This window comes from Mugil cephalus, chromosome 5 (genome assembly GCF_022458985.1).
Source record: "Mugil cephalus isolate CIBA_MC_2020 chromosome 5, CIBA_Mcephalus_1.1, whole genome shotgun sequence".
NCBI classification, from domain to species: domain Eukaryota; kingdom Metazoa; phylum Chordata; class Actinopteri; order Mugiliformes; family Mugilidae; genus Mugil; species Mugil cephalus.
In genome coordinates this window covers 19,684,997-19,708,193 of record NC_061774.1, presented here as the reverse complement: position 1 = coordinate 19,708,193, position 23,197 = coordinate 19,684,997, and the positions used below count along the sequence as shown (strand labels likewise).

The window sequence follows — 23,197 nt, the reverse complement described above, 5'->3', positions numbered from 1 at the left end:
TCAAGCCAATAGTATCATCAACCTTCTAGTGTGAATGCACAGTAGCCGTATGGACCAGAAACAGGCTCGCCTGTCATCTGTGCATCTGTATGCATACTATGGGCTCCTGCTGGGGAAGGGAAAGGATTTCTGTCTGGGTCATTTTACACAGTGTTAGTGCAAGTTGTTTATTTATTCTTTCGTTGAAGCAATGCAGAGATTCTTGGAGATCCTTGGCCTTAGTTGGGGATGGAGCACCCCTATCCCAGCTGCAGGGGCATGTACTAGAGAGAGAAAGAACATCTAGTAATCCTACCAGACCTCTGTGGCTCACGATGGGGCCACGTGCATTTGGCAAAAAAAAAAAAAAAAAAGACAGGGATTTAGGGTCAAGGGCAGCAGCAGCAGAGAGGAGGACAACTAAAATATGGAATGGATGGAAGAAGGGCAGGAAATAAGAAGTGGGAGTGGGGAGTGGGAGTACAGAAGTATGCAAGAGTGTGTCTTTACCCCTTTAGTGGTTTAGGTCAAGAATGTGTCTTCAGTTTTGCAACAGAGTGCCTTACAAATTAAATGTTTCTTTTCAAGGAGAAGTCTGCTCTTGGAAACGTATTGAAGAAACAAGGTGACTGTAAGCAGTGGCCTCTCCTGACATCTAGTGGCCACACATTGAAACACCAGACTAAACACATTTGACCTTTCACAATCAGAAGTTTGCCTGTTTCGTGGGCTTCATTATCTTGGGTGAGTTCAAGTGAAACCAAACTGAGACGGAATAGGAAGTCTGTGGATCGAAAATAGACGAAACATGAACCCGGGACAGCATGGGAACTTGCAGTCAGTCGTTTTCTCTGGGTGTGCCTTCATGTGCATCTACGGCAGCGAAACTACCGGATGGGCAAAACTAAGTATCATGTCGAATTCAACTGTGGTTTTTCACATGTTTGAGGCACGTGCTGTATTTTTTGCATGTGTGATCAGGTGGGCGTGCAGGGCCACTCGCTCTAAGCAGCCACAGCAAAACAACTCGAATGAAATAAATACAGTTGAGGCGTGGATGTCTAAACAGCTACACCTTGCAAAACGAAACGCTTCCTGAACACCACGTTTAGAAAAAGGAAGTGTAGCATCTGATAGGGGAAGCAGACAAGTGCACTGCAATACAAATCGAGAAAACATTTACAGTGTGCTACATGTGTCACATGTGTGTATACCAACCGTGGGCAAAGCCAGCAATAGCAGGGCCTGCTGTTTCCACTGACCAGATCCCTTGCTCAGCAAACCATCAAAGTTTCAGGTAAGAAAACCTAACTTCTGCTTCTGTTTTAATTTTATTTTAAGACATTTCAGTGGTGTCATTTTGTTCCTGTCTGTTTTTTTTTTCTCAGGGATGAACTAAACAACAGAACGCTCACAAGCGTGACTGCAGCTTCCCCTCATCCCCCACACCTAAGAAACCAGTCGCATCTCAGAACAGCCCTCGCTAGATGCTGCCACCTCGTGTAATTATACATGCAAAGTGCTTCACGGGGGTGTTAATATGTTGACTTCACATGCACCCGCTGAATGTTTTTTTCTCTCGTTCTCTGCTGTAAAGTGCGCTAGGAAGACTTGCTGCTGACCTCGTTTGCCGCTCTAGAGCCCAAGGAAGAGGGTGTGTATGCAGAAGAGGCTGAACGCTGCTGGGCATGTGGTCTGCCCTGGTTTCGATGTCTCCTCTCTGTACTTGCTCATCGATTAGGGACAGGACACGGAAAAACAAGGTAAACGGCAAACTTTTTCTTTATGGACGTAAAGTCTGCCAGGCTGCCAAGTTGTTGTGCTGTGTTATGCTGTGTTAGGCTGTGGTCAGAGTCACACTATATATGTGTGACTGTATTTTGCTGATGGTGACAGTCTGTTATTAAATCTTTTCACTTAGCAGGCAGGCAAAATCTATTATCAGAGTCCACATATTTATGCTAGGATTTAACATTAAGTCAAGTATGCTGGGAAAAAACGTCGCTGCCGTTATTATCATTATTATTTGCTTCAGCTGGCATGACGGGCGTATGCCACTCTACGAATTGTAGCAAAATTACATTCAACTGCTTTGAAATGTTATTAGTGATTACAATCGAGACATTTGTTTGATAGCGACGCATAAAAACAACTATTTTTCACATTTGTTTTGTATCTTATGACTTCCTGAGAACAAGCTTGCGTGCGAGCACACATAACCTGTGGTGGACTGAGATCCTCAGTGGTCTAAAGGTGATTAACATTTTAACCAAAGTTGCAAATAACTGTCACCGCTGTCGCTGTTTCCCTCTTGGGACTAGCATTGGAAGGGTGTGGACTTTTTCTTGGTGGTGGAAGGAAGGGTGATCACTCAGCGATAAGCAGAGTCTAGTGTGCCCTGCGTTCACACGTTTCCTGCTGTAATCTTAAGCAACGTCTGATTTATAACTTTCGTTTCTTTCAGTATTTTTTTTTTTCAACTCCCTGTTTAATTTGGCTGCTGCCTCAAACCTTGCACGCACAAGGACACATTTTTTTCTTTTCAAAAACAGGCGTTCTCTCATATGCATAATGCTATATTTTGACACCACTTTCTAAAGAGGCACTAGTGACGCGTTCCTAATTATGCACTCAGTTGAACCTAATGACTTTATTAATCATTCATCAATGTGAAAGTTTCCACATGCATCTAGCGCAGTGATCAGGAAATCCTTATCAGTGGACCACATACCTTCCAGTAAAATGGTGCATTTATTTGTTCTTGTAGCAGAAGTTAAACTCTAATGCCATTAATTTTATTTTCAAACTTAAAGAAGTGTCCTACAGAGAAACAGAAACAGAAACCTGTGAATTAACTGAGGTCTGCATCTAAAGTAGGTGGATTCACCCTTTAATGATTTAACTGTCTTAAATAGCAAAAGAGCAAAACTAATGCCTATATTGTGTAAATTCTGCTATACTTACTAGATTTTAACCGATGGGATATTAAAAATCAATCCCCAAAACAATCCGCGCCGCCTGCCTTTAGAAATGTGAATGAGTGATTTGATCAAGTTGGTACAAGTGTCACGCTCTAAGTGTAAAAACTTCTTGCAGAAGTGACACTGAAAGTTCACCCTGCTGCTTTCTCAGCATCCAGTTCTCAATTTTATACATGAACTTTCAGTTTTCTTCTTTGTTTAATTCCATAAGTAGAAGAGAAGTGAGTACAAATGTAAACAGCTCAATGGCGAGTGAGTCACCAGGAGGGGAAGAGTCCAAAACAGCCAGACGCGGTGTCCGTATGAAGATAAAGAACACAATGTTTTGCTATTAAACACCCATAAACCTGTCAGAGTTGTGTATAAAAAGCAGCACCTTTGTAGTGGATAATGTATTGCATACACTTAATGCTCCTTCGTTTCCTCTATGTCTTTTCTCTTCAGGTCTGTGAATAAATATATGGTCTGATCAAAGGAAGGATTTGTGCAGTTTTGCCATCATCAGCTCATGCGTGAAAGGAAGAAAAAAAAAACATGACTCAGAATACGTCTGGCTTGTCAGAGGGCTCTGTGGCCAACACCTCAGCATGTGATGTAAACCTAAGCAGCTATCATGAGAGCATGGACAAGATGTACACCTACTTCTACCTGCTGCTCTTCATCCCTGGACTGCTGCTCAACACCACTGCCCTCTGGGTCCTCTGCAGACACATCAGGTACACACACACGCAGCCTAAAGACACATAAAAACAGTTAAAGTAACCTGGCTAACTCATCTTTATGTTGTTGTGAACAGTAAGAAGACCAAGGCGGTGATCTTCATGATAAATCTGGCTTTAGCAGACCTGGCCCACATCCTCTCCCTGCCCCTCAGGATCTATTATTACTTCACTCACACTTGGCCTTTCGGACGAACCATGTGCTTGTTCTGCTTCTACCTGAAATACCTCAACATGTACGCCGCCATAGTGTTCCTGGTAAGTGGGAAAAGAAAAAAAAAATCCAGGAATGTCCGTAGTGGAAACGGGAAATACAAATGAGAACTTGCTAGTTTCTCCTTTTATTTAATATTAAATGTCAGGACATTTTTGCAGTCACGTTTGATGTAACAGGAAGTCCCTTGAGTGTAAGCCTGATTATAAGAATAGTAGATAATCTTCCTGTCACTGTTTTTTTTTTTTCAGGTCTGTATCAGCGTGCAGAGGTGTGTCTTCCTGCTGGACCCGTTCTCTGCTCGTCGGTGGAGGCGTCGCTATGACCTGCTCATCAGTTTCATAGTGTGGGTGGTGGTTGGTCTGGCCTGCTCCCCTTTCATTTTAATGAGGAGCAGCAACAGCAATGAGACTGTCAGCAACATCTCCCATCACCAGGTTACCACTTCTACCCAGCTACCCACCTTCACATCGTCTTGCAATACGAGTGAGAGCAAAGGGAATTCAGACATCAGTCTACCTTCTAACGCACTGCTCTGCTTTAAAGACTTACCCATGCGTCACCTGCCTCTCCCTCTGGCAATCACCATGATGGTTTTCGCCGAGCTGTTTGGTTTCTTGATTCCTTTTGTCTGCATTTGCTACAGCTCCATCCGCATCGCAGACTCCCTCAAGGGGAGACACAACATGGATCAGCAAAACTTGACCTCGCTCAACTCCTCGGCACGCAGCCGGCTCCAGTCGGTCACCTCCAACTGCCCGTCAGAGAAATACCAAGAAAAGCAAACGACCAGCGAGAAGCGGCGCGCGCTGCAGATGGTGTTGGCCTGCTGTGCCCTCTTCTTGTTCTGCTTTGCCCCGTACCACGTCAACTTTCTGCTGTACCTCATGGTATCGCAGGAAATCGTGTACCACTGCCCGACCGTGCAGGCCGTGAAACAGTTCCACCCGGTGTCTCTGTGCATCGCGAGCCTGAGCTGCTTCCTCAACCCCCTACTTTACTACTTTTTAACGGCTGAATTCAGAGCACACCTCAAAAGGCGCACCTCCTCCTTCTCCTCGTCGCTCCTCTCCTCCCCGGTCACCTCCCCGGTCACCTCCCCGACCAGCTGCCCCACAGAACAGAGACTGATGAGACTGGAGAGCAGTTGCTCAGAAAGGGAGTCGCTCCGCTGAGAGGGCAAAGCTGTCTCCGTAATTGAACAAACAAATAGAGATGATGGACTACGTTAAACTTGAAAATCGACTGATAAGGTCCAAGCATTAGTTCATGTTACTGCTGTTTAAATATACTCTGAGCCAAAAGGAATTGACCTCAAAGTGAAGAGTTGTTTTGCGCACACAATATGCGCACACAATATCATAATAAGTTGCCTAAAGCTGGAAGTCGCGTTCCTCTTGAATCTCAATGAAATGTGACAACTTTAAATAAGCTAAATGATAAAACTGCATGTGAATGCTCGTTCATGCTCTGGTCTTCCCTAGGGGATCCGCCACCTACCACCTCATTACAATTTCAGATTAAAATATTAAGATAAACATAACTGACATAAACGTAAAGATAACATCGTCTGCCTCCATTTATCCCTTTACCAACACATGTTGGATTGGTGTTAATGTGTATTTAAAGAAATTTAAATTTGTGGGGAAAATTTTAAAAATATATAAAAATGCAATTAGTTAATTAATAATTTAATAATTTTGCGGCCCCCTGCAGTACCTCCATAGAACCCCTGGGAGTTGCGGACCCCCCCCATTGAAGACCTCTGCTGTAAATAAAAGCTATGCTCTGTTTGTCTGTGTTTCTGGTTGGTTTTGTTTTGTTCACGTGTACCTGTGGTTTATTTGAGTTGACGTTAACTTGCGCTGCAGAGGAAAACAGGTGCCACCTCGCTTTGTGCTGTACTTCCTCCCCCCGATGCAAAGTGGTGAAGACAGTTGGCAGCAGTTGCAACTTCTGAAAACCAGTAACTGCCAGGCTCTGAGGTCGGTTTTGACACTGTAATTCAACCCCCCCCACCCCAGCCTTTCCACCTCCTCTTTATGCATGTGAAACCCAACTGTGCAACTGCACCCGCCGCCCCCTGAGCCAATAAACTCAGCCCACCTTAACAAAACTTCCTAGTGTCTCATTCATTCGCCCAAAGTTTTCACACTTCTTATCTTTGCAGCTAAGCATACAAATTTCTGCTTTTATTTTCAGTTCCTGAAAATATCGCAGTGGAGCATGTCTGAAGCCAAAAGCAGCTGTGTCGCTTAAAATAATTGTCATCTCTATTTTGTTATTATGTCATCAAAAGGCCACATACGATGGACACCTATTGAGCATGTGGGGAAAAAAAAAAGTGGCCGTGAGCACAATAGCAGAAGTCATGGTGTGAAAAATTCTTGTAAACCACACCCCTGTGTTCACAGGAAGCCCCGTGTGCATTGAAATCCTCAGTACAGCGAAGGGACAGACATTGAGGTTTAAAGGCATCAGATATATATGAGGCATGAGCGGGTGCCGAGGAGGGGGGGTGGGACGTTGCAATACCAAAACAGGAAATAACAGCAGAGAAGAAAAAAGTGTTAGAGGGAGCCAGTGATAGTGGAGAGCAAGAGAGGCGGGACCGAAGAACTGCTGGAGGGGGGAGAGGAGGGAGAAAGAAAGTGTGTTGGCTGATGCTTCACCCTTCTGCTTTTTGATGCCGAGGCAGCGACGGCTTTGAAGACAAGAGGTAAGAAGTAACCATCAAAGTTAATAAGAGTGAGCTTTTGTGTGTGATTTTTGTAACAGCTGGATGCCTTAAGTGTGGAGTCATGCCTCTCAGGGGGGAGATCTCATATGTTTCTCCAGTGTGAGGAATGTCTGTTATGTTGAGGCTCTGTGTGCGTGTGTAGGCCAGTGTCAGGATGTCTGTGTGTTTCTTTAAGTCTACATGGACTTTATCGGGCTCATGGCATGTTTTTGTGCGTTGGAACAGCTCACACATGGTTTGAGGGACCCCCCGGTGCTCGTAGCCAGCGTATTGGGTGTTCAAACATGAGGCCAGGTGTCACGTCTGAATGGAAAAGCTGTAGCGTACCGTCAGCCCACAGAGAGATTCATCACGGCAGACGAGATGATGTGTTTCCCCTGGTGAGATCTGAGGATTAAAACCAACGTTTTTTAAGGTAAGAGGGCTGATTATGTAACCCTATCTGAACTACTTTTTGTCTTTTTAAACCAACATTACCAAGTGATTAGCCAAAATGTGCTTTAAAAAAAACAGGCTGATAATTAAAACACGTCAAACGATAAAAGAGACAAGTCAGAGGTCAGATTTTAGCTTAAAAATAAAAGTAGTTAAGGTGAGATTTGAAAGAGATCACAGAGTCAGCTGACTCATTTCCTTGGGCAGATCATTCTGAGGGGGCCTAACTGTGATTGCCCTTTTGCTTTTAGTTTTCAAAAAACAAACAGTGGACCACTGTCTTCTTTGAGGATTTTAAAGTACATGCTAAAGGGTCACTGATATAGCCAAGGGGCGAAAGACATGAAAAGATTTCCAAATCTCAACCAGATCCAAGTACATATAGACATGTTTCTGAGACAGGCTCAGTCATTGCTGTACATACAGAATACACCAGTACATACACAGTGCAGCTGTCATCAAGCCACAAGGAGGAAATGAGAATCACTGATTGGTCATCATCAGCAAGTCCTTAGGGACCATAGAGATGGCTATAAAAGAAGCAAATATTATGTGCAAAAGTGAGAGCAATGAGAAGAATCACATTAAAAACATCGAGATGTAGGTCAGAGGTCGGTGAGGCTAAAAGGAAATTCTGGTACTCAAAGTCTTCTGGGGGATGTTTGCGGGTGCTGAGGAGGATAAAGGGCACTTCAGAGATATGAGGCAACTACACACAAGCTCAACAAAAACCCCCCTTCACGTCCAAAATTCCACTAACAGTTAGTGTCTGTGATGTGAAACCGTTGTTCAGTACGACGCTGATGTACTTCACTTGAATCTTTCCATTTTATTTGACATGAATTCTGCAGAGGCAGTTACTTTTGCTTTCGCAATATGTTTGCTAAACAACACATTGTTTAGCAAACTTGTTCCGGACATATTGCCAATGGGACTGAAGATGGAAATTAGCCATAGGCAATAGTCTTCCCGTATTACGTGTAAACATTGATTAATAAGAACTGTCCCATTTTAAAAATAAAAAAAATCTAATCAAATAAAAAGAACAAAAAAATACTGCAGCTCTTGTGCCTCCTAAGCCCTTAAAATAACTCCCTCTAGTGAAGCTGGTGGTTTCCCCTCACGTTTGTTTTTTTTACACCATTAATCATCTTGTGCCCCCTCAAATTTATCTCGTGACATTTTGGAGGAAGCCAACCCTTGGATGGAAACCCAGGGGCTGACAAATTTATTAACTCATGGCGTGTAGAAGCTAAACTGTTAAACTGACACACACGCGGCTCATTATATCACTCTGCACAACAACTGCTTTTATTTTGACATTCATCTTGCTGCTGAAACAAAGTGGTTCAGTGTTTTTTACACTGTAAGATATTTGTTAATTAGTAAATGATCTGACTGCTAGTTCCGCCATGAGAGGTGAGGAGTTAAGTGATAATAATAATAAAACGAATAATGTATTGGTTGTATATAACGCTTTTACATTAAATGCTCAAAGCACTTACAGTTGAATACATTATTCAATGGTTATGACACCAGGTTATGACACAGTCATAACCTGGTGGAAGTAAACTGCCTCAGTAGTCACAGTCATGTGACTGCCAACCACCACTAAACAAAACTCACTAGCAATCATACACCAGTGGGGTACACACTAGGAGCAAGGTGGGTTAAGTGTGTTGGCCAAGGACACAAAGGACAACCTAAGGACAGTTATTGGACGACTGCTCCTCCTCCTGAGCTGCTACTGTAGTTAAACACATAAATAATTGTCACTAAGAGAGCAGTTCATCTTTAGTGTGGGCATTCTTTCCTTATATTAAAAGAAAAAACTAAAGAAAGTGATGAGGCTATGAATACATCCTCAGAAGGCCGCCCGGAGCCCACGCCCGGCCCACGCACCCCTGAGAGGCAAAAACATGGTGAAATGTGTCGGGAAACACAGCGAGACCGGGAAAAATGTGGATTATCAAACCAAGTTAAGGACAAATGAACTCGACAATGATCTATACGAAGCCAGTATCGATTTGGAAAAGTGGGTTTGAATAATAATGCGGTTGAATAAAAGATGCTAACGCTAAGAGCTTTACTGAGAAGCAACATTAGCCATAAAAAATTAATACTGTAGCGACCGACCGGATTATTGTTGTTGGATCTGAAATAGTTACTGTCGGCCGTAAATACGCCAAAACAACAACATCGACAAAACTTATCTGACAGCCCACCAGAATGTAACTTAAGAAGTGAAAATACAGCATAAGTTAATATTACCTTACACAAACTGTGAACCACAGCGCCAGGTTTCGGTGCCTGGATTCCAGTTGTTTCTTCGTAATGCAGCGACCCATTTACTTCTCTTTTCTTTGGCTTTCGGAGATAAGCTGTCGGAGATATCTGTATGATTATATCTCTGACTGTTTCTCAGAACTGTACAGTCAATCGCACAACAACTTAATTTTAATATGCTATTAAAGCTGTTATTCAAATTAATGCTGCTAATCTCCATGTTAAACGGCCACTTTTTGCCATTCGGTGGCCGTAACCATGGGAACTTCGCTGGCTGTGACGTCACGTGAATACCCCCTATAGTTAACTGTTACAGTAATAAAGGCAACATTGGCTCATGTACAATCTCCACTGCTGAGGATAAAATAGCACTGTGGGATGTCGAAAAGCCCCCAAGAAGCAGTGGGTCATGAGCAGTAAGCCTGACTTTCCAGTTTAAATTGTATAATCAATGAAATCTAAAAATCTTATCTGTGAAACTATGTTCCATCATTAGCAAGGATCTGTTTGCTCCCAGTAAATTCCCATGGTAAAACTGACCAAACTGGATGAATGGTGAATATCCGTAGCTCACACTGTTGATAAAAACCCTAATGTGTACAGGTGGGAGTCACACCCACCAGCTAGAATTTCAGTTCCACATATTACTGTTTGTTTCCATCTAGAAATCAGAGTCCAAGTTTTTATAATTTACTGACATTTTATTCGTCTTTATGCGTCAAGACAAAAAAAAAAAGTGACATACGTAGTTAGAAGAAGAAAAAAAAAAACACACACACACCAGATGAGCAGTTCCTCCTCTCTAAGCGAACTGAAGGCAGGTTTGTGGTGATGTGACTTGTAAACCGCTCAGGTTTCACTGATTTTTTCATGCTGAGACATTTCACGCTGCTCCCCTGAAGCTGGAGATGCTGTACATTACGTGGGAAAGTGAAGTGGCTGCACATTTACTGTAAAGGTCTCTGCAAAAGGTTTCGATCGCGCACATTTATTACACCGAGTATGGTTTTAGCAGCTGGTGTAAAAAGCCCGAGGTCATGGCTCTCAGGTGTGTGTGTTTGCATGTGTATGTGTGAGCAAGTACTGCACAATGCGATATCTGTTTGATGGAGTTTCTCAGAACTCGATGGCTCTCCGTGCAACATGCAAAACAGGTACATAAATGTAATCCTGTTGCAGAAGAGGCACGCGGAGCTGGCTAGTTGGTCTGAGCAACATCATTAAGAACCAAACAGACAACCACATATCTGTCGCAAGATCAAATTAGAGTTTCCTCTTCATTTGAACAACATGCCGTTAGACCATGGGAGGAAGTCCAGGCAGATAGAGGACTTCTCACTAGTAGGTGACAATGCATCTAGCATTTAAATGGACATAGTTCGTTCTTCTTCCTTGATGCATTGGTCCCAATGAAATGCGGTTGAACTAACTCCCTTTTTTCTCTTCCAGCAGAATACTACATCCTTGACAGAAGCCGGAACCAGTGACAGTTTACCAGAGCTGGAAGCAAACTTCACCAAAAGACATTATTCCTCTGTCTGCAGATGAGCAGGTCACAGCATGAATTCCCCCTTGCCACAATAGACAGCATGGATCCTCAAACCAACACGTCACCAGACTACCAGCAGTGTTCCTAATACAAAACTTTCCCACAAGTTCGCGAAACTGTTCGTCCTGACAGTTGACACGGACGTCCCTTGGCTTAAGATGAACTATAGCTGTGAACATGAGGACCAAATAAAGGAGTACCAACACCGGATGTATGCAATAGTGTACAGTGTGATCTTAGCACCCGGCCTGCTGTGTAATGTGCTGGCTATCTGGGTGTTCAGGATCTATATCAGGGAAACCAAGAAGGCTGTGGTGTTCATGATGAACCTTGCGGTGGCCGACCTGCTTCAGGTAAAAATCTTTTATCCGTCTCACTCCCACTAACAATTTATCAGTAGTGTTAGATTTTTTTTTCATATCCACTCGTCAGACGGCTTAAACCAGCTTTTCAATTGGCACAACACATACAAGTAGAGACAGATATCACTCAGCTAAGTGACTAAGGGATCAGCCTAATTCAGGTTAGCTCTGATTTTAGCTCCTCCTATCTTCGTGGCCTCCCAGATGATAGTAGGTCTTTTGATTTCCCCTTTTGAATCATGAGTACATACCACTCACAACTAATGGTATGAAGTTATTTCCTCTGAAGAAAGTACAGGTTGACGTACCAACTGGCCGTTAGCAGTAGTCTTTGCAACTTTTCAGTTGTCCAGTCGCATGTGACGCGACACAGTCGACCTACGCTGATGTCGGTTTGGTGCGTCCAAATGAACTTGGAAGGAGAAATGCTTAGCGATAGTGTTAGCGAGAGCAATTATAGAAGCATTGTGGCATGAAGATTAAACAAATACAAAAAAAAATCAGTAGTAGCAAGCCACAATGTCACTAATTAGCAAGTACTCGTTTGAGGACATCAGGACTTTATTTGTTATTATTTCCCAAAAAATGACTTCCTGTTCAAAGATCCAAAATATCCCTAATATCTTGGAGAAATTAAAAATGCATAGCAAACAAAAGCTCGGGTCTCAGGAGGTTAATTGTGGTCAATTCATAGAACCTGAGTTACATCCATAACTCTTGTTTTACATTCACAATTCTCCTAGTCGCCGTTGGCTACTCTACTTTCATTGCTATGGTTGCTCCCCTTTTTAGCGCAATAATCCACGATGACAGTCATGGCTAGTTTTATAACACACCGCTAGTTGTGCGCCACTGAATAGCACCACAGAAGCTAATTCTGATATATTGCACATAATAGACTTAGCTGCCGCTTAATCACTGCTATAACATATACAATCAAGGACTTCATGAACGCATCTAAAATATAATTGTGTAATATATTGTCAGTCATTCCTGATAGCTTTGTTTCCTATGAACGGTATTCTAGTATGCTATGAACTATTGACTGACTTACTATCAACTTGGAAGTCAAAAGGGAGTTTTTAGCCAAATAAATTATTGTTAGTGATGCAGAGGACAGTTCACCCACAAAATGTAGTGACCAATATGTAATATATACACTAGAACGCAAAATTTCTAGGCACATGTGGAAAAATGCTGTCAACTAAGAATGCTTTCAAAAATGGAAGTGTTAATAGTTTAGATTCATCACTTCCAGGACTTCTTGCTCTCCTTTACACTAAAGATAGTTCTTAATGACCTTAGCCGTATAATTGGGTTTTTTGTCATGCCTGAGAATAAATTTGCAGCCAATCATACGTCTCCCTGATGGTATTGCATGGTGGATAAGTATGTGCCTGTTTTTCCTCAGCATTGAGGACGGCATTAATCCTGACCAAATCCCCAACGTCACTTGCAGAAAATTGCACTGCTCTCCAGCCCTTCTGTGAACAAACTTCGTTCTGCTGCAGCCAAATATTTAAAATTCGGAGCCATCTGTGTAGAGCACCTGCAGCCACTTTTCTGACCCCAGTTCCTATGTTTTCATGCATAGTTGAATCTCTTGGCCTTGTTTACAAGTCAGTGGGATGGATTTTTGGCTGCAGCTCTTCCATTAAGACCACTTCTGTCCGGACGTGTCAAGACAGAAGACCGGGTCCCACTGGTTTCAACCAGTTCTGAGCTGATGGCTCGGCTGGATAAATTCCGATTTCGAAGGGAAATAAGCTTGATGTATTTTTCATCTGCTGCACTAAGTCTCCTTGGCTGATCACTGCATCTACGATCCTACAAAATCCCTGACTTTGTGCAAGTGTACCTATAAGAATTTATGCTGCTTTGAAGGCAAAGGATAGTAACACCAAATATTGATGTAATTTAGATTTTTCTTTTGTTCACTCACTTCGCAGTGTTTTTGTGGTAACAATCATTATTTATATTTTTGAAAGCATTCTTAGTTATATGTATATAAATACACACACATATTTCACAACAAGCTAATACACATAACACAGAAGTAGCAGAAGCAGAAGTGCATTCCATCTTTAGCTAAAATTAGGCTTTAAAGTGACCATCTACCACATAACAGGAGGACAGACTTAGCAGATGTTAAGATCACTGGTTTGTTTAATATTTTTATGACGAAATAACTTTAAGAATAAGTGTTTTGTTGTTACTGTTTGAATCTCCTACGACCATCCTAACAACCTTGACTCTTCTCAGGTTCTCTCTCTGCCCCTGAGGATCTACTATTACCTGAACGACACGTGGCCGTTTGGTCACTTTTTCTGCATGATCTGCTTCTATCTGAAGTATGTCAACATGTACGCCTCCATCTACTTCCTGGTGTGTGTCACCGTGCGTCGCTGTGAACTCATTGTGCGTCCGCTGACGTGCAACTCACCCAGGCGGAAAGGAGACCTGTTCATATGTGGGATCGGCTGGTTTTTGGTCTGTCTCTGTTGCCTGCCATTCCCTCTGCTGAGGAACCCCACTGAACCTGAACCTGAACCTGAACGTCGAAGTAACTGTTTCTCAGAGCTGCCTATGACGGCTCTGAGTCCCCCGGCAGCCTGGGCCCTCCTCATCTTAGCGGAGCTGTTCGGCTTCATCATCCCTCTCGTCTTGGTGATGGCCAGTGCGTGCATGACTGCCGGGAGCCTCCGGGAGGCGACAAGGGGGGCTATTGCTGACAGAGGGGAGAAGCGGAGGGCACTAAGGATGGTACTAAGCTGTGCTGCTGTTTTCTTATTGTGTTTTGTACCATACCACATTACTATGCCTCTGGACTTTATGGTTAAAGCCAATGTACTGAAAAACTGTGACTTCAGGAAAATTATTCTGCAGTGTCACCCAGTCACGCTCTGCCTGGCCAGCCTGAACTGCAGCCTGGATCCCCTCATGTACTATTTCACAACTGATGAATTCTGGAGGCGACTGAGCAAGCCGGAGATACCGGACAGCATGGCTTTCAGCAGGCGTCTGTCCTGCATGAGCGGAGGAGCGGACTTAGAAGATGAATAGACGAATTATCAAACTTTACTCTCAACTACAAAATCCAGACAAACCTCGGACAGTTTAAAATTGTATTTTTCTTATTTATTATTCAATAAAACGTTTTTTTTTTCTTTCTAAATTTGCATTTTACTGCTGAAGATTGACCCGTGTCTGGCCATCTTGTATCAGGAAACACAGCACAAAGGAAAACCTCTAACGCCCCCTCGGTCTTTCACTATTTATGTTCATTTTCACCACAAGCTAATGACTCACAGGGGAAGCTAGAGGGGTCGGTATTACCTTTGTGGTGCTCTGCTTTTACCGGAGATGTAAGAACAACCAAGTGACCAAAATATTCAGTAGGTAAAGAAATGCAACTTTATTCAACGACAAAGTGAAGTTCGGTTCAGTAGTTGCACATAACAATGTTTTTCTTTCTAATCTGCAAGTATTCGGTTAAAAAGCTGAGACAGAAACTCTTTTTTTTCTTTTTTCTTTCTTTTTTTTTTTTTTTTACAAGCGTACTTCCTGTTGATTGTCTTTCTGTACAGGCATCAAGTGGGAAACCACTGAAAATGAAAAAAAATTTGGGGCACAAGGCCAATTTTTTTTTGTACAAATTTTAAACTTTTATCAGAAGGGACTTAAAAATCAAGGACAGCTGTTTTGAGTGAACAAATCAAAGTGACAAATCAAGGTACATAGTTTTCTTCTAAACTCACAGTAACGTTAACCCAGCTGTCTATCTAAAGCTAAACTCATGTTGTCAGACGAAAATTCATAAACTCCTGACAATCAAGTGCTTTCAAGTCAAATTTGGTGAAAAAATTCCCTTTAGCTTATTTCCCTCCTTCAAGTTCAGAGTCACAAACGAGGTTTCCACACAAACACATAAACTGGTCATATAGGGTTGCTGGACTGTTTACCACCAGTTACACGAAATCATCACACAGCGGGACAGAAACGGAGGCCGCTCTCCCGGGGGAAAATATCTACAAAAAGTGGTGTCTGAGACGGCTTGTAGAAATCTGTTAGCGCCCTCAACAGTCAACGACAAGCATGTTACATGTGCACTGTACCTGTAGCAGACATTTCCATGCTGACTTGTGCTATATATCACTATAACATATAGTATATCCCATTTAAGCTGCTCTACAAACCCTGTAAAGAGTGGTGACTTCAGGCTGACACAAGACAAGTCTGATATGGATGACTTCTCAGTATCACTAGAATATTCAGTAGAATGACTAACAACTGTCGTTTAGACGTGACTGGATGCGGTGACACAGTAACATCAATAAGATTAGACTGCAGGAAGCAACAGCAACAAAACACTAACCGACGAAACAAAAGGAAACTTAGTAGATCTTAAGTTAGCGGGTTATCCGTACGAGCCTAGCCTAGTGAATACTTGAGCAAGAGAGCTACACCTGTTCAGGGGAATACAGCAAACGAGGAGGAGGGTGGGGTTAGACGTTAAACGCTGTAACTAAAACTCACTCAACACTAGATTTAAAGCAGCAAGAGGGGGGGGGGGGGGAAACTGTAGTTTTATACAAAAGTAACTTTCCGCTGAAAGTTGTTCCCTCCTTCGCTCACTCCCACCAACTCTCTCTGCGCCTCTCTAACACTCTCCTTCCATTAGGTCTTGCAGATCTGGGTCTCAGTCACAAACTTGTTCTCAAAGTGGTGGATGGTGAAACATTCGTCCACGGAGCGCTTCTGGATGCCTCCACCTGACGAAGAAACAGAAACAGCAGTCCTGTTTAAATGTGCCACACAGTGACCTTTAACTTTGCACCAGCAGCTTGTAATTAGTAGCTAATGACAGCGGAAGTTTGTTTTTTTCGGGTTCTTGTTATTTTAGTCGTCAACTGAAGTCACATCTGTGGTTTAACGCACGGAAAATCCTTTGATAACGCAGGAAGTCTGAATCATATCACGGGTTGTGAGAATCTGGACAGTTCGACACCAAAACACAATCAAGCGGCGCAAGCTAACAACTAAAATGTGGAGTCAACATTTAAAAAAAAAAAAGTGATGACAGGAAGGAATTGGAATGTAAACAGGATGACAAACTAATGATGACATGAAAAGATTGAAAAAAAAAATTAAAATGGAAAAGTTACATTTCAGCTCAGCACATGCCTCTTCTAGCAGTGTGTAACTTAGTGTATGTTAATGTGCCGTAAAGCACGTTTGAGTGGCAGAGGCAAGACAGGAGATGACAGAACTAGGTGTTTCCCGAAGACAAAGCTAAAACAAAGGGTCAACAAGTCTATGAAGTTGATATTTCCGTTTTTTACTGGTATCGGTATCGTCCAGTACGTGTTATATTCACAGATACAAATATATATATATATATATATATATATATATATATATATATATATATATATATATATATATATATATATATATATATACACATATATATATGTATATATATTTTATTTCCTGGCAAACTTTGCAGGCAGGTGCGGACCTGTGCAGCCCATATATTACCCCTCCCCCACTAGCAGAGTTGGAGCTGGAAGCTGGAAAATGCTTGTACTAATTGACATGTCAAGCACCCCTAAAAATAAGAGTTGAAAAAAGTTTTTCTTTTGGTTATTTAAAAAAAACAACAAAAAACAAATATCTATTTACTTTATCACTTAGCACCAACACTTTACAGTCATTAGCAACAGCCCCAACTTTTACTGTTGTTGTTGTTAAGTAGGAGTTTGCTAGTTGACGTTTGTTTTTGTTTCCATGGCAAACTACTAGTGCAGGTTGCCAATCAACCACTGCCAACAGCTGTTGTGCTGTTTTTAAGCTTTGGGGGTTCAACAAATGTTTATGTTTTTGGTTAAATTGAGACTTGTAACAGTTGTTAGCATTGTGCCACTTTTATCATGTAAATGGGGGGAGAAAAAGCAATTTCGGCTCCAAATATCCGCTCAGAAAAATCACTGAGCAACACCACTAACGCGCGCACATGGCGAGACAGAATGAGACACTATCTGACTCAGACTGACGCACACGCGGGACGTATCGGCCAATGCTAATGTAAAAAAATGAGTATCGGCCGATCTCTACGTATGATGTCTGGCTGTGTTTGCAAGTTTCCAATCATAAGTCAAGTCAGGCCGTTTGTGCAGACGTAAAGTGAGTTGCACTCCGAAACTGTCTTAGAGCCCATTTAAAAAAATAAAATAAAAATACTGAGGCTTTAAACAAGCTTTTAGGCAAACCTGGCAGGCTGGCGCGGCGCTGCATTCTGTATGTGTCTTTGCCATCACACAGCCGGCGGATATAAAAGCCCAGAGGCTTGACATCGTCTATGCGCTCCGTCACCACCAGGTCCTCGTGCACCAGGTAGCTGCGGTACGAGCCGGACTGGAGGAAAGAGAGGAAAGGAAGAAAGAATAAAGTAATACCACCATCTTTTACACAACATCTAGTCTCCCCTTCTAGAGAACAGAAGGCCGTGACTGTGAAAACGTTGGGCGGAATTTGTGAAATAGTGAATCATTGTCAAACTTCTGTATTTTGTGAAAACGGCTTCAAGCCTGATCATGAAATTCTCTGATTGCACCACCTCCCACCAACAACACAAAATGCTGAACCGCATGTCACAGTGGATAACTCTGTCAAAAAGTGAAATGAATATTTTTAAACTAACTAAACTCTCAGCGCCTATGCATAATTGTTATAGTAACTGAATATATACATTAAAAAAAATAATTTTCCAGTCATCAAAAGGGTCTTGGAAAAAGTGTCTTTATGTTTAAGTAGACTGGCATGTGACCATGTTTACTGTCACCTTTTTAGAACCATATTTCCATGTAATTCAAAGCACCACCGTGCGCAAGTGAAGCCTCACTGAGCTGCTAGTGAAGCGAGTCAGACCGAAAAGCCTACGTGGTACGCATGCAGGCTATTTATGAGTGTGCTGACGTTGCACACATTATGTACGACGCAGTGAAGGAAAGAGAGTGGAGACCCACTGACAACTGAAAGCCACAATCAATGGAAACCATTCTGATGTCTCTTTGTGACACCTTAAATAAAAGCAACTTTGTTGCAGGTTGATTCATAACCAGCATTGTATCATTTCCTGGTAGTGCGAAATGAACTTCTAGCTTTGGAGCGCAGCTTCAGGCTTGTTTATCTTAAGACTCAGTGAGGAAACCATAATGCAAATAGCTACCGACACTCTTTTCATGTCACACGTGTATATATATAAAAAAAAAAAAGTAAAGGGAACACGTTTCCAGGTGCTGGAACTATTTACTTAAATGAGAGCTATAACAGATTTGCAGTGGATTAAGGCTCAGACAGTCTCTGGGATTATTATAAATCCCTGGACTTCCCCAGGTGATGTTTTTAATCTTTATTATTCATGAGCTCAAGCGAGCGTGTAAGTGTAGTATTTCGCTTTTCATCATTCACGCCAGGCCTAGATAGAGATCCTTTCTAGCACACTGGTGACACCGAGCGGACGCTACTCACCATCAGCTGTGAGAAGAGGTCAACGAGGTCCTGCGGGGGCAGCACCACCGAGGTGTTCAGAGGAATCACAAAGCAGGTCCTCAGGGTCAGGTCCAGATACGCCGTTAGTTTCTACACACAAACAAATCATTGGGAAACTGTTTCAACCCACGTTGCTAGGGGCAACCACGATACACGCAATGAGTCACAGCTTTCCGTCCTCACCCTGTTGAAGTCGTGGAGGATGTAAGCGGGGTCTCCGGGCCTGAAGCGGGGAGGGGGGACGCTGATGACGGCCATGTTGTCCGAGATCTCCACCTCCTCCTCCACCCGAGGCAGGTAGTAGGGCTGGCTCTCCCCTCCGGCGGAGACGTCGCTGAACTGCATCGCGCCGTGATACAGCCTCTGGTGACGAACCACACACGAGAGAGCAGACGTGATGCAGATGAAAACAAACAGGTCAATACACGAGAACGCTTTTGGTCCAGGTGGATGGAGCTCGTTGTGGGAGTTCATGGCAAACACTAGGTGGTCAAACCTCACCACGCTTTCTCACTGCATCTGCTTTCGTGCTTCGACTGTAAGAGGAGTCAAACTGAAACGTTCGGTCACACGCGAGAGAAAGTTCAAGGCATGACAACCACAAGCGCATCCACGGGTCCCACTGTAGCTTTAGCCAGCGGTTTCTCTACGAGCGTGAGTAGCTTTTGCTGCTGCATCTGCTCTGAAGTTTAACACTGATGTTGCACCGGCTAAAGATATTCTGCAGCAGCTGTGGAGGCCGAGTCTGCCAGGGGGAGCCAAATCTCATGTTCAGACTGGATATATATGGACACGTGATGCATAACAAATATACACAAGAACTGGTCTGTAAAGAAAATTTAATTCAGCTTGTTATATTAAAACCTAAAGGACAGAGAAATTATTCAAAAATCTTTCAAAGTATGCACTGAAGGCATTGTTTTATGGTACGTTATTAACTTTTTGTCTCTCTTCATCTTCTGTCCTGAGATTTCTGAGGGCCTCTCTGTACAAGCTGGGTTCTGCTAAACGTTTCTTCCCGTTAAACTGATGAGCCACATTTAGATAACTATTTTAAGTGTCCTCTACTGCCTTCCTCTGACGAAATCTCCATTTTGGGCTCTTCGCTCAATTCCCGCTAGGCCCCACCGTGCTCTGAATGTGAGACCGTCCCGCTGACAACACAGCAAAAAAACGCAAAAAAGGTGAAGTCTGCACTTTCTCTGAAGAGTCAGCACTATTGTTCCCGGCCAAGAACAGAGTGGTACGCCATCAGTGGGCACGAACAGCCTTAATAATTCTTCGCAAACTCAAATCGCACTCCCCCCTCCTCCCCCCCGGCGCACGACTTGTTAAAGTAATTAGAGGTCAGCATTTTGTCGCGTTTCACTTCTGGTCGTGAGAAATGCAGCGAACGTGGAAGGAAACGGTTTATCTGGAAGGATACAGTTTTTCTCCTCTGAAACAATTATTTGACTGGGATATAATGTTATGGCCGCTGGTTGTAAATCAACTGTCTTATCATCTCAACATTTCTATTACAGTCACGTGTTTTCTTGTTTAGTCGTCTGTTGAATGAAAGTGCTGTGAGGTGCCGGCTAATTTTAAATCCCGCGTATACGTTTAGTGCTCTATAGAAATGGATGGTGTTACGCAGCAAAACAAAAATGATCTTAACCACCAGGTCAAATGCTGTAATGTTACAAATTCATTCATCCAAAACATTAAAACCATCAACCACTAAAGTGGATAATAATCAGTGTTCTTGGTCGTCTGGGACCTGGGCTTTGATATATTCCATCACCCCTACATTGCTACAGACAAAGCACAGCCCCACGGCGACAGACAGGAGTGCTCTCTGCATCCTGGTGTCATGTGTTCCCCAGATAAGTTGTGCACAGATGGAGCCGTGGTGCAGTTCTGACAGTCATATGGAGGAGCTTTAGGCAGTGGACAGGGTCTGGCATGACCGCTCTGTGGCTATTTCAGCTACCGCGGCGCATCTGTAGGACCAGGTCACACGGGCCAACCTTCACTCCACAGATGCGTCGATGAGCCTCGGCCACAGCCATGCATCACGTTTTCTTTCGCATCATATGGACGTATTTTAATAGGTAGGCTACTGACCACTGCAGACCAGGGAAAAAACCCGCAAAATGAGGACAAAATGTTCCCTTTGCTGCCTAAAATATCCCACCCACCGACAGGTGCCATGACAACCAGATAATCAGTATTATTCAATTGACTGGCTGATGTGTGTGTGTGTGTGTGTGTGCTTTGATCGTCCACCTCTGCTTATTCCGCTACTGGCTGAAACGCAAGTTATAGCATTTTGACATGATATATAACACCAGCTCGATTCCTCATATGCACAACACTTACCTTTGGGGTGAAATACCGATAGAGGCATGCTCCCCCCACGATGAGCCCACTGAGGATGAAGGCGATCCCGAGCAGGGTGAGCAGACAGCGACCTGTGGAGCCCTCGGAGCCCGCTGGAGCAGAGGCCAGCTCAGGATCCTGAACACACAGACGCACACAACACTGTCAGAGCTTATAGTGACAATAATAACAATAATGAATCATGCACTTTTTATGAGTATCAACGTATATCAGCGTATTGTATATCAGATGATGCTGCAATCCTAATAGCCCCACTATGTCCTCTGCGGAACAGCTGTGCAAAAGATGGGCGGTCCCGCCGCGTCCTGCACGATTTGCAACATGAATCCACGCATTTTTGCAAAAACAAGCCATTGCAAATATACGCGCTCTACACGTGCAACATGCAGAATGAGAAGTGACAAACACAAATCTTCACCGGGGTCCGGGGTGTCGGTTTGACCGCTTGCGGCCGGTGCAGGCCTGCTACCAGGCTGAGACCAGACGGCCGGTCCGTTAACTCACCTTCACAGCAGCTGGCACCTCTTTGCCCAGCGCCTTCTGTGCCAGAGCCGAGTTAAAAGCGATCTTCACCATGATGGAGAGGAGACGTCTGCTCGGTGTTTATTTTGCAGGCAGAAAACGAGAGAGAGAGCGAGGGAGAGAGAGAGAGAGGGTCGGTGGCGGACTGCAGGCTCGGTTTATTCTCCGCAGCTCAGCCCTGTGACGCACTTTGCAACCTCGGCTGTTATCTACAGCTTCCGGTAGCCGGCGGGGATTAAGATGACGACCAAAGGAGAAGTTAAGAAATCGAACCTCAACCACAAGGTAGCTTGTAGCTTAAACAGACAGCAGACGTCTGTCTTAATTAAGACGGCTGCTAGTACCGGCTTCTGACCACCGAAATCTTTTCTAGATCCCAGTTTCCAGCTTCGCGTAGCGTTGGTGCCATCTAGTGGCGGCAGGTGGGAACCAACATCCGCCAGGAAACATCAGCATCCATTCATGAGACCAGTTGCGCTTTAATGCCAGTACATAACATAAAACGACTGAACCCTGCACTGTAATGTAATGTAATGTAATGAAAATGATACCTGGAGTGTATAATGTAGCTTATTCATCTCTGTGAATATTCCACTCTGCAAACAGACTCTGTAAATATATACCCTCCTGTATGCAGGGCACTACCAGCCGGCGTGTCTGCTCACTCACACTGACACACACAGTGCACAGCCTTCACTGCACCATGTGGAAACCGAGGCCAGTGCCAAGTCTCTACAGTGCGTCTGACACATACCCTCAGTCCTCCCTCTCTGTCTCTGGCCTGTGGTGGTCTTGTGCTTCCTCTGCTTTCGCTCTCCTCAGTTAGACTTGTACATATGAGTAAATAAACACTTAAGTGCAGCACCAGCGCTGTAATTCCATGCAGCTCGGTGGCATCCCTCCAGCCCTCTGCACTGCAACTGTACCATAAGCATCTCCAACTCGCACAAACACACACTAACCCCAAGCACGCACGCACTCTGCAGGGCTATGATATTTCCTCTGTTAAACAGACAGATTGGACCGGTAATCACCACTGAAAGGTACATAAACAGAGCAGCTGATTTCTGTACCTAGTCCCCCCTCCGCGCGCCCCCTCAACACCGACTCTGCCTGAAAATCCTAAGTGGTCCTGAAGGCTTGTTTATGGGCTCGTCTTACGCTGTGTTTGATCTGAAAGCTTGCCCACACATGAGTGCGTGGACACACGCTGCAAGCGGGGGGGAGAGCCAGCATTAGCAGTAATAGCTGAGATGATAAACAAAAGACTTAGATTTAATCCTGAGGGCTTCTCGGCATCACACACAACAGACAGAGAGGCAGAAAAAAAAAAAAAAGGCAGAGGAGAGAGCGAGGGAGCGGCTGCACTCTTGTTCCAGGAGGAAACGGGGAATGATTGGAGGGAGAAGCTTGGAAGCAGGTGGGGGGTGAAATAGAGTGGTTCGGGGAGAGAGTGAAGTGATGACTGGGAAAA

General features: G+C 43.7%; 2 protein-coding genes across 2 annotated transcripts; one reads left to right on the top strand and one right to left on the bottom strand.

The window, feature by feature from the left end:
- The first annotated feature begins 217 nt into the window (after positions 1-217).
- On the top strand, positions 218-15,834 carry LOC125008586. Its single transcript, XM_047585878.1, has 8 exons — positions 218-1,276; positions 1,368-1,481; positions 1,577-1,742; positions 3,405-3,676; positions 3,757-3,937; positions 4,145-5,065; positions 10,939-11,256; positions 13,528-15,834. The coding sequence occupies exons 4-8, from the start codon at positions 3,495-3,497 to the stop codon at positions 14,326-14,328; spliced, it is 2,403 nt and encodes an 800-aa protein (XP_047441834.1). The 5' UTR covers positions 218-1,276; positions 1,368-1,481; positions 1,577-1,742; positions 3,405-3,494; the 3' UTR covers positions 14,329-15,834.
- On the bottom strand, positions 14,657-22,130 carry LOC125007763 (integral membrane protein 2A-like). Its single transcript, XM_047584544.1, has 6 exons — positions 21,706-22,130; positions 21,181-21,318; positions 19,003-19,182; positions 18,799-18,909; positions 17,538-17,682; positions 14,657-16,037 (listed from the first exon to the last, which is right to left on the bottom strand). Exons 1-6 carry the CDS (start codon positions 21,775-21,777, stop codon positions 15,943-15,945), a joined length of 741 nt encoding a protein of 246 aa, XP_047440500.1. The 5' UTR covers positions 21,778-22,130; the 3' UTR covers positions 14,657-15,942.
- Between the last annotated feature and the right edge of the window lie 1,067 nt (positions 22,131-23,197).

Excerpts from the sequence above, each read along its gene's own strand:
- LOC125008586 (XM_047585878.1), top strand. The coding sequence starts at position 3,495 with ATGACTCAGAATACGTCTGGCTTGTCAGAGGGCTCTGTGGCCAACACC. Across the intron at positions 3,677-3,756 it reads GTCCTCTGCAGACACATCAG|TAAGAAGACCAAGGCGGTGA; the intron begins GTACACACACAC and ends TGTTGTGAACAG. Across the intron at positions 3,938-4,144 it reads ACGCCGCCATAGTGTTCCTG|GTCTGTATCAGCGTGCAGAG; the intron begins GTAAGTGGGAAA and ends TTTTTTTTTCAG.
- LOC125007763 (XM_047584544.1), bottom strand. The coding sequence starts at position 21,777 with ATGGTGAAGATCGCTTTTAACTCGGCTCTGGCACAGAAGGCGCTGGGC. Across the intron at positions 21,319-21,705 it reads AGGTGCCAGCTGCTGTGAAG|GATCCTGAGCTGGCCTCTGC; the intron begins GTGAGTTAACGG and ends CTGTGTGTTCAG. Across the intron at positions 18,910-19,002 it reads TCCTCCACGACTTCAACAGG|AAACTAACGGCGTATCTGGA; the intron begins GTGAGGACGGAA and ends GTTTGTGTGTAG.